The sequence below is a fragment of the Lutra lutra genome, chromosome 1 (assembly GCF_902655055.1).
Source record: "Lutra lutra chromosome 1, mLutLut1.2, whole genome shotgun sequence".
Taxonomy (NCBI): domain Eukaryota; kingdom Metazoa; phylum Chordata; class Mammalia; order Carnivora; family Mustelidae; genus Lutra; species Lutra lutra.
Window position 1 is genome coordinate 31,312,094 of NC_062278.1, and position 16,873 is coordinate 31,328,966.

Genomic DNA, 16,873 nt, shown 5'->3' on the forward strand with positions numbered 1-16,873 from the left:
CATATGTGACTCTGACACAGCAAAACCCCATTGTAAACTGGAGTTATACGAAGATAAAGGTATTACATTGGAGGGAAGAGGAACAGACAAATTGAGTTTACCAGACAAATAACATTTAGTTGTAGAAATACAAAAAAAAAAAAAAATCATTCAATTCCTGTTATGAATAAAATAATATTATATGAGTTGATTTTAATATTTTGTGTGCACATATGATTGACTAATGAACAATTTGGACAGCCAAATGATACATCACCTTTTAAGAAATGAAATATTACCTCCTTGAGATTGAGTACTCTACAAATTAATTAAAAAATTGAATTGTCTCCCTTTGTTGCACACTAGATTTCTGATACTGGTACTTACACTTGTGTGGCTACAAGTTCAAGTGGGGAGACTTCGTGGAGTGCTGTGCTGGACGTGACAGGTGAGTCCTTGGGAATGATCTCAACAGAAGAAATCTTGAGCCCATTTCAGTGATTAGCTTGTCATCAAATAACAATCAAATAATCAAAATTTTAAATTCACTGACTACAAAAATGAAGTCATATGCCACTTTTTAATTTCTCCACATGACATTGCATATATGCAGTTTGATACATTTGTCCTTGATAAACGTATTTCCTCTACCTGAAGAGCAAGCAATTCTAGTGATCTTGCATGAAAGTAAGCATTTAATAACATGTAGGAAAGGCAAGTATTCATTTACATACTTTTGATTCATGAAGATGAATTGCTCATTGTCTAGGTCAACTTTCATAGACTATTTTCCTTCTTTTAAGTGTTATGGCATTTTATGCAATCAGGAATGAAGCATTTTCTGTTTGTCCTCTATAGAATCTGGAGCAACAATCACTAAAAATTATGACTTAAGTGAACTGCCAGGGCCACCATCCAAACCACAGGTCACTGACGTTACTAAGAACAGTGTCACCTTGTCCTGGCAACCAGGTACCCCTGGAGCCCTTCCAGCAAGTGCATATATCATTGAGGCTTTCAGGTATGGGAGAGTTCCTTTTTTTTACTTTTTTAAATTTTTTCTCCATTGGGTTGTTGCTTAAGCTCCTATATCCTAAAATCTCACGTGAGCTATCCTGCTGTTTTATCTTAAGAACATGTTTAACAGTGCATTTTAAGTATTTATCTGATTTTATTCAAGAATAGACTTTAGTTGTTTTTTTTCCACTTATAACTTGATAATAGGACTAAATATGCATTACCCATGCCTAAGTCTATGGGGTCTAGCTCAACACCTATCCACTTAGCTCCTTTCTTTACTCTGACCGTCGTAAAGACTTAGGATGAGAATTTTGTCATTAGAACTAGGCAGAAAATAATTTAATTAGGCGGGACACTTTTTAAGTTCTGCATTGTTTATTGAGGCATGGAATACTGGAAACTTGCTTCCTCATAATTACAGCAGAATTTAAAATAGTTCCACGGTTTTTGTGCTATATATTTTAATGAAGCTTTGGGGTATGCCTAAGAAAAAAAACGAAAAGCTGCAATTAAAGAATTGATTCCATGTACTTCTGGTTGCTGAAAGGAAAAAATAGGTCCAATTGTTACTTGAAAAAATTGTCATCAATATAAGGATATAGACTATACATTAGCAAATGTCATGATGAAGTCATTGTGAGAATTTGATAAAATACACAAATGGGAAAACGAAGTTTTTATTGTTTCAGTGTTCTTTTATTTGCTTTTATAAAGATAGCAATAGCCCCTGTCATTTTAAAGCATTAGGACAAACCATTACTTTCGTTTTAGGCTTCCCTAATCTATTTAAGGTAATGATCAACAAATACATCATTTCCAACTTTCAAAAGATAGTTTTTCTGTAATTTTCATGCTTTGACGTATAAGAACTTTTGAAAAGTGAATGGGCAGCCCTGAAAAATCCCATTCTGTCCTCATTATGAACAAAAGCAGCATATGACCTTAGACAAAGTTTTCTAAATGGGCATCCCATCTCTGGCGGGCTGTTAAGGGGTCTCCACATCTAGATTCAGAGGCATTTCACCATTTGAAGATGAGAAATCACATACTGTGTAATGTACAATTTTATTAAAAATGTGACCACAGGAAAATATTCCTTACATGTTTCCTTTCTTCTTTTACAGAAATGTAGTTTTAGAAGGCTCTATTATAATATTGCATGTGGAATTGATGCAAAAGAAAACACACCTTGTAACAGGAAAATGTATTGGCATAATTTACTCTGTAGTCCATTTATTCTTTCTGCAGGTTAATTCTTTTCAAGGTATATATACATACATTTACGAGGACCATATTTATTGTATAAACTTGATGTTGTGATCTTGGCCTCTGTTCCTTTTACAGGTATTCATTTAGTGGGCTGCTGTGCATTAGCAACGGGCTGTCACATCTCCTGGGCTGAGTTTAATTTTGTTGTGCATGGCACTTCCGTTAGGTGGGCTCGGCTTTGTTGTTGAATAAACCGAAATCATCCAAATGTTTCATTTATTGGGCTTAACACTTCAAGTGTTGTGCGTGTGTGTGTTTAATTTTCAGCCATTAACTTTTGTCATTGATACCCAACTCCATTGCCAATACCTTCACGACTGGTCTTTAAGTGAAAGTTCTGTTCCTGTTTCAGCCAATCGGTGAGCAACAGCTGGCAGACGGTGGCAAACCATGTGAAGACCACGCTCTACACAGTGAGGGGATTGCGGCCCAATACGATCTATTTATTCATGGTCAGAGCGATCAACCCCCAAGGTCTCAGTGACCCAAGCCCCATGTCAGATCCCGTGCGCACACAAGGTAATTTCAAGGGCTGTAAAAGTGACTGGTTCTGGAAGGAGGCGTTCGTTCAGCAGCTCTTTAAAAACAAAGGGATTGCCTGAGGAGAGAGAAATGTGTCTGCCTTACTTGTTAAAATGATTCATCAGACCCGATCCAGGGAAGGAGAAGGGAACTTGCTGTTCACCTCCGTAAATGAGTCCTCCTCTCAGAGCTGCCAGGGTCTGTTGAGTAAAAAATAAATAAACAAACAAACAAAATAATTGTTTACATTTACGTAGTAAATCAGCTAAGTTTAGGACTTTACTATATTTCAAAAGGAGGAAACTGGTCTCCTTCTTTGAAAGTTAATGATACAATGTAAAAAGTGCTCTTTAATGGATCTAATGCCCAGATGGGGATATCAAAATTACTCCTATTGTTTAAGAATTCTATTTTTATAGCACAGGGGGTCTCCAGGCAGAGCTCCGACGGGAGCAGCAGCTGCATACCTTAGGACCACGGTAGAAATTCAGTCTCAGGTCCCGGCTCAGAAGCTCTGGGGGTACCACGCCCAGCAGTCTGTGTTAGGGTGCTCTCTAGGAGAGGATTCTGCTCAAGTTTGACAAGCATTCCTACAGTGGCTGGGCTTTTCGTTTTTGTTGTTGTTTGTTTTGTTTTGTTTCGTTTTTTTTTATCAGACCAGGTTAGTTTAAAGGAGCAATTTGTTTCCGAAAGGAGTAAATCAAGTTTTCTTCCGGAGGTATAGAATTCTTTTGACTGATTAAAAAAATCAAAAACAAAACAAATGGGCAAAGGGAAAAGAGAGAAATCAAGAAACAGACTCTTAATTTAGAGAACAAACTGACAGTAACCAGGAGGATGTGGGGGATGGGTGAAATCCGTGTTGGGGATTAAGGACCGCACATGCTGTGATAAGCGCTGGGTGAGGAACTGTGCCATCACCCTGTCCTACGCCGGAAACTAACACGACACTGTATGTTAACTACCTGGAATTTAAATAAAAACTTGAACACGCAGAATATTATAATTTCAAAACTGAAGATTTTTCTTCTCAAATTAAGAATCACTGGAGTGGAGAGCTTAAAATAGGATGCTGCTTTATAAGTTCCCTTCCTACTAGTAGATGGGGGGAATTAAGAAAACAGACATTGTGGCTTTATTATTGGTTACAACCGACTTCCTGCAGGGTTCTTGAGAAGGGGTTAATTATTTCCTATTTATAAAAGGCTTTGAACAAGATATAATTCAAAGTATTATTTTTATGCAATGAAAAGCACCATACAGCCATAAAAATATTATTATAATTACAATGTAGTGCCGTGATAGTAACTAGCACGCTCTTATAACAGAGAAGGGCGCCTTAAAGGAATCGAGTGAAATAGTCCCCACGTGATTTTAGAACGTTGCTGACATGATGACAGTTCAGGGGAGGAGGGAATGCCACTTCTCTATTGTTCTCTAAGCAGTAATGTGATTAATTTTCCATGATGATAAAGGGACTGTAGGTAAAGAACCTGTCTCCAGAGAAATAAAAAGTACAACAAGAAATTTGAAGATCTGAAACTGGTTATATTTTTACCTTGCTTGGATCCAGTTGCTTTTAGTGGGTCTGAATTTAATGAGTAAATTAAATCATGGAACCTGAAGATGTATGTGGTTTTAACTCAAGAAATCAGAGTACCGGGGTCATTTTTACCAGTGTAGACAGAAACAGTTTTTGTGTGTAGCTGTAATGGAAGGCAAGAGATAACAGAGTAGGGAAGACTTTGGGTGTGATTATATCCGGCAGACCTTCCTGAGCATTCAATAACTCTGCCAGTCACTAAATCTTGGCTCATAAAATAACTTCTCCGTGAAGAGGTCCAAAAGGATTAATGAGATGTTGTTTGTGATCTGGCTTGATCCAGCTGAGAGACTATATAGAGCAAAAGACTTATGTTCTCTGAACAGACATTTAATAGAAAAACTCATGTTATGTGTTTGAATGTCAGTTTCATTTTTTGACACTACACTTTCAGCAGCTTTGCATTCTGCAAAGCACTTCTTTTCAAAGGACACTTTGCTGTGTGAGGTCTTAGTTTGAAAGATATTAAGTACCATAGAATTTTTAATTCTTTGGGAAGGTAGCAAACACTTGTAGCATCAACATCACAGTAGACCACAGATATGTCAGCAACGGTTAATATTATTCATATATTATTCATAATTCTTTTTCTGGATCAAGTAGAATAGCTCTACTATTTATGTTAAGGATGAAAAACAGTGGAACTGGGAGGAAAAATTCACCAAAACATAGTTCCCAATTATTTATGTCCCAGTTTTTTTACTCATTTTTTTATTGCTTACATTATACATTTTCTAAATAATAGCAGCAAATATATATCCGGAGTCATGAGATAAGTTTGTGCTTTACTCAAATTGGTACAGAGGGTTGGAAAACAATAGAAGAGGTTTAAGGTATTTTTAACTTTTTTTTTTAAAATTTAATATTTTATAAACATATATTTTTATCCCCAGGGGTACAGGTCTGCGAATCACCAGGTTTACACACTTCACAGCACTCACCATACCACATACCCTCCCCAATATCCATAACCCCACCCCCCCCCTCCCAACCCCCCTCCCCCCATCAACCCTCAGTTTGTTTTGTGAGATTAAGAGTCACTTATGGTTTGTCTCCCTCCCAATCCCATCTTGTTGCATTTATTCTTCTCCTACCCCCTTAACCCCCCATGTTGCATCTCCTCTCCCTCATATCAGGGAGATCACATGATAGTTGTCTTTCTCCGATTGACTTATTTCGCTAAGCATGATACCCTCTAGTTCCATCCACGCCGTCGCAAATGGCAAGATTTCATTTCTTTTGATGGCTGCATAGTATTCCATTGTGTATATATACCACATCTTCTTTATCCATTCATCTGTTGATGGACATCTAGGTTCTTTCCATAGTTTGGCTATTGTAGACATTGCTGCTATAAACATTCGGGTGCACGTGCCCCTTCAGATCACTACGTTTGTATCTTTAGGGTAAATACCCAGCAGTGCAATTGCTGGGTCATAGGGTAGTTCTATTTTCAACATTTTGAGGAACCTCCATGCTGTTTTCCAGAGTGGTTGCACCAGCTTGCATTCCCACCAACAGTGTAGGAGGGTTCCCCTTTCTCCGCATCCTCGCCAGCATCTGTCATTTCCTGACTTGTTAATTTTAGCCATTCTGACTGGTGTGAGGTGATATCTCATGGTGGTTTTGATTTGTATTTCCCTGATGCCGAGTGATGTGGAGCACTTTTTCATGTGTCTGTTGGCCATCTGGATGTCTTCTTTGCAGAAATGTCTGTTCATGTCCTCTGCCCATTTCTTGATTGGATTCTTTGTTCTTTGGGTGTTGAGTTTGCTAAGTTCTTTATAGATTTTGGACACTAGCCCTTTATCTGATATGTCATTTGCAAATATCTTCTCCCATTCTGTCAGTTGTCTTTTGGTTTTGTTCACTGTTTCCTTTGCTGTGCAAAAGCTTTTGATCTTGATAAAATCCCAATAGTTCATTTTTGCCCTTGCTTCCCTTGCTTTTGGCGATGTTCCTAGGAAGATGTTGCTGAGGCTGAGGTCGAAGAGGTTGCTGCCTGTGTTCTCCTCAAGGATTTTGATGGATTCCTTTCTCACATTGAGGTCCTTCATCCATTTTGAGTCTATTTTCATGTGTGGTGTAAGGAAATGATCCAATTTCATTTTTCTGCATGTGGCTGTCCAATTTTCCCAACACCATTTATTGAAGAGGCTGTCTTTTTTCCATTGGACATTCTTTCCTGCTTTGTCGAAGATGAGTTGACCATAGAGTCGAGGGTCTATTTCTGGGCTCTCTATTCTGTTCCATTGATCTATGTGTCTGTTTTTGTGCCAGTACCATGCTGTCTTGATGATGACAGCTTTGTAATAGAGCTTGAAGTCCGGAATTGTGATGCCACCAACTTTGGCTTTCTTTTTCAATATTCCTTTGGCTATTCGAGGTGTTTTCTGGTTCCATATAAATTTTAGGATTATTTGTTCCATTTCTTTGAAAAAAAATGGATGGTACTTTGATAGGAATTGCATTAAATGTGTAGATTGCTTTAGGTAGCATAGACATTTTCACAATATTTATTCTTCCAATCCAGGAGCATGGAACATTTTTCCATTTCTTTGTGTCTTCCTCAATTTCTTTCATGAGTACTTTATAGTTTTCTGTGTATAGATTCTTAGTCTCTTTGGTTAGGTTTATTCCTAGGTATCTTATAGTTTTGGGTGCAATTGTAAATGGGATGGACTCCTTAATTTCTCTTTCTTCTGTCTTGTTGTTTGTGTAGAGAAATGCAACTGATTTCTGTGCATTGATTTTATATCCTGACACTTTACTGAATTCCTGTACAAGTTCTAGCAGTTTTGGAGTGGAGTCTTTTGGGTTTTCCACATATAGTATCCTATCATCTGTGAAGAGTGATAGTTTGACTTCTTCTTTGCTGATTTGGATGCCTTTAATTTCCTTTTGTTTTCTGATTGCTGAGGCTAGGACTTCTAGTACTATGTGGACTTCTAGCAGTGGTGATAACGGACATCCCTGCCGTGTTCCTGACCTTAGCGGAAAAGCTTTCAGTTTTCCTCCATTGAGAATGATATTTGCAGTGGGTTTTTCATAGATGGCTTTGATAATATTGAGGTATGTGCCATCTATCCCTACACTTTGAAGAGTTTTGATCAGGAAGGGATGCTGTACTTTGTCAAATGCTTTTTCAGCATCTATGGAGAGTATCATATGATTCTTGTTCTTTCTTTTATTAATGTGTTGTATCACATTGATTGATTTGCGGATGTTGAACCAAACTTGCAGCCCTGGAATAAATCCCACTTGGTCGTGGTGAATAATCCTTTTAATGTACTGTTGAATCCTATTGGCTAGTATTTTGGCGAGAATTTTTGCATCTGTGTTCATCAAGGATATTGGTCTGTAGTTCTCTTTTTTGATGGGATCCTTGTCTGGTTTTGGGATCAAGGTGATGCTGGCCTCATAAAATGAGTTTCGAAGTTTTCCTTCCATTGCTATTTTTTGGAACAGTTTCAGGAGAATAGGAATTAGTTCTTCTTTAAATGTTTGGTAGAATTCCCCCGGGAAGCCATCTGGCCCTGGGCTTTTGTTTGTTTGGAGATTTTTGATGACTGTTTCAATCTCCTTACTGGTTATGGGTCTGTTCAGGCTTTCCATTTCTTCCTGGTTCAGTTGTGGTAGTTTATATGTCTCTAGGAATGCATCCATTTCTTCCAGATTGTCAAATTTGTTGGCGTAGAGTTGCTCATAGTATGTTCGTATAATTGTCTGTATTTCGTTGGTGTTCGTTGTGATCTCTCCTCTTTCATTCATGATTTTATTTATTTGGGTCCTTTCTCTTTTCTTTTTGATAAGTCTGGCCAGGGGTTTATCAATCTTATTAATTCTTTCAAAGAACCAGCTCCTAGCTTCGTTGATTTGTTCTATTGTTTTTTTGGTTTCTATTTCATTGATTTCTGCTCTGATCTTTATGATTTCTCTTCTCCTGCTGGGTTTAGGGTTTCTTTCTTGTTCTTTCTCCAGCTCCTTTAGGTGTAGGGTTAGGTTGTGTACCTGAGACCTTTCTTGTTTCTTGAGAAAGGCTTGTACCGCTATATATTTTCTTCTCAGGACTGCCTTTGTTGTGTCCCACAGATTCTTAACCGTTGTGTTTTCATTATCATTTGTTTCCATAAATTTTTTCAATTCTTCTTTAATTTCCAGGTTGACCCATTCATTCTTTAGAAGGATGCTGTTTAGTCTCCATGTATTTGGGTTCTTTCCAAATTTCCTCTTGTTATGAGTTCTAGCTTTAGAGCATTGTGGTCTGAAAATATGCAGGGAATGATCCCAATCTTTTGATACTGGTTGAGACTTGATTTAGGACCAAGAATGTGATCTATTCTGGAGAATGTTCCATGTGCACTAGAGAAGAATGTGTATTCTGTTGCTTTGGGATGAAATGTTCTGAATATATCTGTGATGTCCATCTGGTCCAGTGTGTCATTTAAGGCCTTGATTTCCTTGTTGATCTTTTGCTTGGATGATCTGTCCATTTCAGTGAGGGGAGTGTTAAAATCCCCTACTATTATTGTATTATTGTTGATGTGTTTCTTTGATTTTGTTATTAATTGGTTTATATAGTTGGCTGCTCCCATGTTAGGGGCATAGATATTTAAAATTGTTAGATCTTCTTGTTGGACAGTTCCTTTGAGTATGATATAGTGTCCTTCCTCATCTCTTATTATAGTCTTTGGCTTAAAATCTAATTGATCTGATATAAGGATTGCCACTCCTGCTTTCTTCTGATGTCCATTAGCATGGTAAATTCTTTTCCACCCCCTCACTTTAAACCTGGAGGTGTCTTCGGGTTTAAGATGAGTTTCTTGTAGGCAACATATAGATGGGTTTTGTTTTTTTATCCATTCTGATACCCTGTGTCTTTTGATTGGGGCATTTAGCCTATTAACATTCAGGGTAAGTATTGAGAGATATGAATTTAGTGCCATTGTATTGCCTGTAAGGTGACTGTTATTGTATATTGTCTCTGTTTCTTTCTGATCTACTACTTTTAGGGTCTCTCTTTGCTTAGAGGACCCCTTTCAATATTTCCTGTAGAGCTGGTTTGGTATTTGCAAATTCTTTCAGTTTTTGTTTGTCCTGGAAGCTTTTAATCTCTCCTTCTATTTTCAATGATAGCCTAGCTGGATATAGTATTCTTGGCTGCATGTTTTTCTCATTTAGTACTCTGAATATATCATGCCAGCTCTTTCTGGCCTGCCAGGTCTCTGTGGACAAGTCTGCTGCCAATGTAATATTTTTACCATTGTACGTTACAGACTTCTTTTCCCGGGCTGCTTTCAGGATCTTTTCTTTGTCACTAAGACTTGTAAATTTTACTATTAGGTGACAGGGTGTGGACCTATTCTTATTGATTTTGAGTGGGGTTCTCTGAACCTCCTGGATTTTGATGCTTATTCCCTTTGCCATATTGGGGAAATTCTCTCCAATAATTCTCTCCAACATACCTTCTGCTCCCCTCTCTGTTTCCTCTTCTTCTGGAATCCCAATTATTCTAATGTTGTTTTGTCTTATGGTGTCACTTATCTCTCGAATTCTCCCCTCGTGGTCCAGTAGCTGTTTGTCCCTCTTTTGCTCAGCTTCTTTATTCTCTGTCATTTGGGCTTCTATATCGCTAATTCTTTCTTCTGCCTCATTTATCCTAGCAGTGAGAGCCTCCATTTTTTTTTTTAAAGATTTTATTTATTTATTTGACAGAGAGATCACAAGTAGGCAGAGAGGCAGGCAGAGAGAGAGGAGGAAGCAGGCTCCCTGCTGAGCAGAAAGCCCGATGTGGGGCTCGAACCCAAGACCTGGGATCATGACCTGAGCCGAAGGCAGCGGCTTAACCCACTGAGCCACCCAGGCGCCCCGAGAGCCTCCATTTTTGATTGCACCTCATTATTAGCTTTTTTTATTTCGACTTGGTTAGATTTTAGTTCTTTTATTTCTCCAGAAAGGGCTTTTATATCTCCCGAGAGGGTTGCTTTAATATCTTCCATGCCTTTTTCAAGCCCGGCTAGAACCTTAAGAATCATCATTCTGAACTCTATATCTGACATATTACCAATGTCTGTATTGATTAGGTCCCTAGCCTTTGGTACTGCTTCTTGTTCTTTTTTTTTGTTGTGAATTTTTCCGCCTTGTCATTTTGTCCAGATAAGAGTTTATGAAGGAGCAAGTAAAATACTAAAAGGGTGGCAACAACCCCAGGAAAATATGCTTTAGCCAAATCAGAAGAGATCCCAGATCATGAGGGGGGAGAAAGGGGATAAAAAGGGGCTCAGAAAGAAAAGAAAAAAAAAAGAAACTATTAAAAAAAGAAAGCCGATAAAAAATATAAAAAGGAAATATATATATATATATATATATATATATATATTAGATAAACTATTTTAAAAACGTTAAAAAAGAAAACGGTAAAAGTTAAAAAAAATTAGCAGAAGAAGAGAAAAAAAATTGAAAAAGAAAAAAAAATTAACCTCAAGGCTAAAGAATCATGGGGAGAAAGCCATGAGTTCCGTGCTTTGCTTTCTTCTCCTCTGGAATTCCACTGCTCTCCTTGGTATTGAAACTGCACTCCTTGGTAGGTGAACTTGGTCCTGGCTGGGTTTCTCATTGATCTTCTGGGGGAGGGGCCTGTTGTAGTGATTCTCAAGCGTCTTTGCCCCAGGCGGAGTTGCACCGCCCTTACCCGGGCCGGGCTGAGTAATCCCCTCGGGTTTGCTGGGTTTGCTTTCGGGAGCTTCTGTTCCCTGAGCGCTTTCGTAGAGTTCTTTCAGATAGTGGTTGATTTTCTGTTTCTAGTATTGCTGTTCTTCTTCTCTTCAATCTCCCGTTGGATTTGTAGGTGTTTGCAATCTTTAGATAAGCTATTTAGCTGATCTCCCACTACCTGAAGTAGTCTCAGCCTGCTACTTCTCCACCTACTTGACTCCCCCGGTTTAAGGTATTTTAATCCTGCTATTTTAATTAAAATCAAATTTGGGAATTAATGATATAAATTCCAAATATTAAATAAAAGCAACACTTTCATTATATACTATATGTAATGCCAAGCTTATATATATTTTGGGGGGTCAAATATCATTATTTTTTTTTCATTTTTTAAATTTTATTTTTTTTCAGTGTTCCAAAATTCATTGCTTATGCACCACACCCAGTGCTCCATAAAGTGCCCTCCACAATACCCACCACCAGGCTCACCCCACCCCCCAACCCACCCCCACCCCTCCAAAACCCTCAGTTTATCTCTCAGAGTCCATAGTCTTCATGGTTTATCTCCCCCTCTAATTATATTATATGCATTCTTCCACATCACATTAAGGTCCTTGAGAATTTTATTTTCTTTTTTTTTTTAATTTTCTGAGTATAGTTGACATACAATATTACATTGGTTTCAGGCATACAACATGGTGATTCAACTTCTCTCTGTGTTATGCTATGCTCACCGCAAGTGCAGCTACCGTCTGTCACTATTCAATGCTATTACAGTATCATTGACTATGTTCCCTGTGCTGTGGCTTTAAAGAAATATTTATTTGATTTTAAATTTGAGTGTAATTGACATTCAGTGTTATATTCATTTTAGGTATACCATCTAGTTATTCAATAATTCTATACATTACTCATTGCTCATCACAGTACATGTACTCTTAATCCACTTCTATTTCACCCATCTCCCTCTCCCCTCTGGAAACTACCAGTTTGTTCTCTACCCTATGCTGTGGGTTTTATTCCATGACTTACTCATTCCATTACTGGAAGCCTATACCTCTCACTCCCCTTCACCCATTTGCCCATCCTTCCGCTCCCTCCCCGATTTAGGTCCCAGTAGTGCATCCAATTTAAATTATGGCTGAGATATGCATTTACAAGTATTTTTGCCAGAGTGTTGCATTGCAGCCCGAGAAAATAGGAGAAAACAGGATTAAGAAAATCAATTATTTTAAATGAGGCTTCCTTCCTTAAAAGATAGCTGGAGGAAAAAAAAAATCAACTTAACATTGCAGTGCAGCAGTTAACGTAGTTGATTTGAGTTTGTGTGAAATTCAATATTTGATATCAATTTGATGAACTCGGAAGTCTATGATTTCTCTATTTTTTTCTTAATGGGCACACAGAATATAAACCATTATATGGAACAGTAGACTAGTTTTATGGGAATGGTGAACACTGGGGCTGCTGAACAATGTACGGCTGACGGTATAGGATTCTAAATATTGTAATTCTTTCTCCCTCTCCCTTCTCTCAATCACATCCAAAAAAACAGCCAAATTCTTTTTTTTTTTTTTGATCAGATATTGAAGTTCTGTTCAAAATTGATTACTTTAGAACATTTTATCAGTATCTTAAAGTTCTCAGTCAAAAGTATTTTTGTAAATTTGGAGGGCTTTTTCCTCTTCTTTCCCTCACTTTGTTAACCTTTAGTGACATAATTCACTTCCCACATCGCCCTCATTACTTTCTTTTCCATCCTTCCAGTCTGGAATAGATCAAGCAGTAAGAACATACAATCTACCAATTGGGTCAAGGGATTGAACAAATTCCTAAACAGCAGTTTTCAGAGATAGCTCCATTAACTACTCGGGAAAGTCCTCCAATATGCCAACATCTGTAGAAAACTGATGTTTCTAGAGACGTCTTGTGGCACATACTTTGTTCTTTAATAAGCAAATAATAGATCTTCCACAACAATGTATTTGAAGGGAGTGAGAGATTACAAACACTTTTATTAATTTTATTTTAGTAAAGATAAATATCGTCTCTCAAATTATGTCCTAACAGGGATGGTATGTATATAAATATGCTTTAATGTTTTTTGTCACAAAGTTTTGTTTTATGCCCTGCAATTATTTCTAATGACCTAATAGTAATAGCTTGTGTAATACACATTAAAATTTAACTAGGAATTTTTTTAATTTTGGGAATTGTTATCTCTGTAGATATCAGCCCACCAGCACAAGGAGTGGACCACAGACAAGTACAGAAAGAACTAGGAGATGTCATTGTCCGTCTTCATACTCCAGTTGTGTTGACTCCCACCACGGTTCAAGTCACATGGACGGTAAGTTTTCAAAAGCAATTTTAATGGCAGTTTCTTTTATTCCTTCAAGAAAACAAACCAAAGATGGAAAAAGTGAATCCACAAACAAATAGTAATGGAAACCCTCACCATTTAAAATCAAGGTGTAATCAATGGCAAAAAAAGAAAAATATTCCATAGAATAAAAGAGTAGAATAAAAATAGATTGATTGCAATAGAACCATGGCATGTTTCCTCTTATTTTTTCACAGCTTTCTTGAGATATAATTACCATATCAGAGTTAGAATGGACAACTCTGTTTGGGTATATTTACAGAATTGTGCAATCATCATCAGAATCTGGTTTTAGAACATTTCATCATCTGAAAATATAACCCTGTGTTCATTGCAACGTGCCTCCTCCATTCCCCCACTTTAGCTCTTTGCACCCACTAATCTATTTTTTGTCATAGATTTGCCTCTTCCTTTGCTATGAATGAAATCATGCAATTTGTGATTTTTTGTGTCTGGCTTCTTTCACTCAATGTAATGTTTTTGAGGTTCAACCATGTTATATCTAACAGTACTTTGTTCCTTTTTATTACTGAATAGCATCCTATCCTACAGAAAAATCACATCCTCTGCTTTCTCATCACTGATGCCCTTTTCAGTTGGTTCTAGTTGTGGCTAACATGAATCAGGGAGCCATAAACATTTGAGAACAAGTTGACATATGTTTTCATTTTTCTTGGTATCTACCTAGGAATTGCTGAGTAAAATGATAACTCTCAAACACTTGGATAAACTGCCCAAATGTTTTCCCAAGTGGTTCTACCAACTTATGTTTCCACCAGCAATATTTGAAACTTCCAGTTTCTTCCACACCCTTGCCAGATTCTCTCACATCCTCCTCAACACTTGTTATTCTCTGTTTTTTGACTCTAACTGTTCTTGTGGGTGTGGAGTGGAATATCCTTGTGGTTTTGATTTGCATTTCCTTAATGACTAGTGATATTTTCCATTTTTTCATGTGCTTGAGCATTTGTATATCTTCTTTAGAGAAGATATTCAAATTCTTTGCTCATTTTTAAGTTAGGTTGTTCGTCCTTATTATAGACTTGTGTTTTGTATAAAGTGGATACAAACTCCTTATCAGATATATGGTTTGTAAATATTTTCTCTCAGTCCGTGGGTTGGTTTGTTTTGGTTTTTTGTTTTGTTTTGTTTTTTAAGATTTATCTGAGAGAGTGAGAGAGCATGCATGAGAGAGAGAATGTGCACAAGTGGGCACAGGGTAGAGGGGGAGGGAGAAACAGATCTCTCTGCTGAGCAGGGAGTCAATGTGGGACTCGATCCCAGGACCATGAGATCATGACCTGAGCTGGAGGCAGACGCTTAACTGACTGAGCCACCCAGGCTCCCGGGTTTTTACTTTCCTAATGATGTCATTTGAAGCACAAAACAATTTAATTTGATAAAGTTTTCTTCTGCATTTAAATAAATCATCTGTACATTCCTTTAGGTGTATCTTATGTAATAGCACCAAAACATGAATATAATTTTAATAATATGACTTACATACTAAAAAGCCAATGGATTTTAAGAAATATATTGATATTTTAACATGCATTGAGACTGTTCGGTTCCATGCATTATTAAATGTCAATCTGCCCACTGTTATATCAAACTGCAAAATGTTTTGATCACTTGATAGCCACTGCAGTGAAAATAACACATACCATAAAAATAGCCACATTAGAGGATACCAACACTTGTGTATGTGTGTTTGTGTCTATGTGTGTGTCCGTGTTTTGAGAAGAGCCAGGTAATGTTCTTCCCTGTGCATAGTACAGCCAGCGCCAACTTTTCACTTATATCTGAGATTTCTCTATTATAACCTCTAAAAATCCTTTGTTAAGCCCTCTGCGTATGTGATAGATCTTATGCATTGTATAAGTAATGGACATTTGAGTTAGGAATACCTAGGAAATCTTTTACTTTAATAATGATTTTAATGGGAAAGTATTTATAAGCATGTCCCTATTTTTATTATTGTTGTTTTGCTGTAGTAGAAGAGTGACTAAGTAAGAAATTGGATTCTCACTTTTTAGAGTCCAAGTTTTTCTTTTCTTTTTTTTTTTCTTTTTTAAGGATTTTATTTATTTATTTGACAGAGAGAGAGCACACAAGCAGGGGGAATGACAGGCAGAGGGAAAAGCAGGCTTCCTGCTGAACAGGGAGTCAGGGACTCAATCCCACGATCCTGGGATCATGAACTGAGCTGAAGGCAGACACTTAACCCACTGAGCCACCTAGGCATCCCTACGGTCCAAGTTTCTTTCGGAAAGTAACCATTTATCAACTCCTTCAACAAAGGACTTTAAGAAAGGAAAACTGGTTGTTTTTCACCAGTTCTTACTTAATTGTATTTGAAGTATAAAAATACAATGAAAGAGAATTATTCCAGTGTCTTCTCAATAATAAATCCATCAACAAGCATTCTCATGGAACAATTTTGTCCTAGGTGTGGTAAGAACTATATAAAGAGACAAATCTACTTGAGAGAAACATAGAAATTCTCAATGACAGTACACAAGAATAAGAGCTATAACAGACATATACATACCCTATAGAGAGGTTTCAATCAAAGAAGAAGTGATTGACTTTATCCTCAGGCACCAGAAAAGGCATCACTACTCATTTTCATCTATATGGGGAAATATAAAGGCATTATTATAGTAGAACAGGGAAAGCTAAAGTAACATTAAAGGCTGTTGAGCTTAATTCTGTAATTTTATCAAAGGAAGCCATGTATTCAAGTTGAATGATGTTCCCAATATCCCACTCTAACTTCAGAGGTAAAGTTAGGATTAGAACTTTTTTACTTTAAATCTGTGTTTTGTGTTTTTTACTTAAACTATAGACAAATATTTATTTGAAAAGAATATTTTTTAATGGTAGAATTTTGGCATAGGGTCCCAGATGGGGCATTTTGTTACTTCTTAAACAAAAACATGTGATCAAAATTTTGTCCTAGGAGTACAAAATTGGATAAAATTTCAACATAAATAAGACTAAGCTTATAATATTTTAAGAGTAATTATTTATGATCACATTGTTTCTGATTCCATTTTAAACATTATTTTGCATAGGTATATTCTGTTTTCTGCACAAAATGATTTCTGTTCTCCTGTTCCCATGGAGGGTGCATACAAAATGACCTCATCATTTTTCCATTGGCACACAGTAGGGGTATCATCTGCCTTGCCTCTTCCATCTCTCTGTGCCTTTGACCAAATATAAAACTAGCAAAGCCAAGGAAAGAATTGTATTTTTAATAGCAGATTTTTCCTCTCATTTGAAAAGTCTTCTCTGCTCTGTTGGGCGTTTCAAAGGGGCCTCTTTTAAGCTGCTTCTAAATGTGGAAATTATTTGGGTAAGAATCAAAGTCATTATGT

General features: G+C 37.1%; 1 protein-coding gene across 1 annotated transcript in view; it reads left to right on the forward strand.

Annotated features, from left to right (window-relative positions):
* ROBO2 (roundabout guidance receptor 2) overlaps positions 1-16,873 on the forward strand; it is a 1,319,482-nt gene that overhangs the window by 1,215,319 nt on the left and 87,290 nt on the right. Inside the window, 4 exon segments of the mRNA XM_047722052.1 lie at positions 346-427; positions 838-1,000; positions 2,621-2,787; positions 13,336-13,457. Of these exon segments, the coding sequence (XP_047578008.1) occupies positions 346-427; positions 838-1,000; positions 2,621-2,787; positions 13,336-13,457 (534 nt within the window).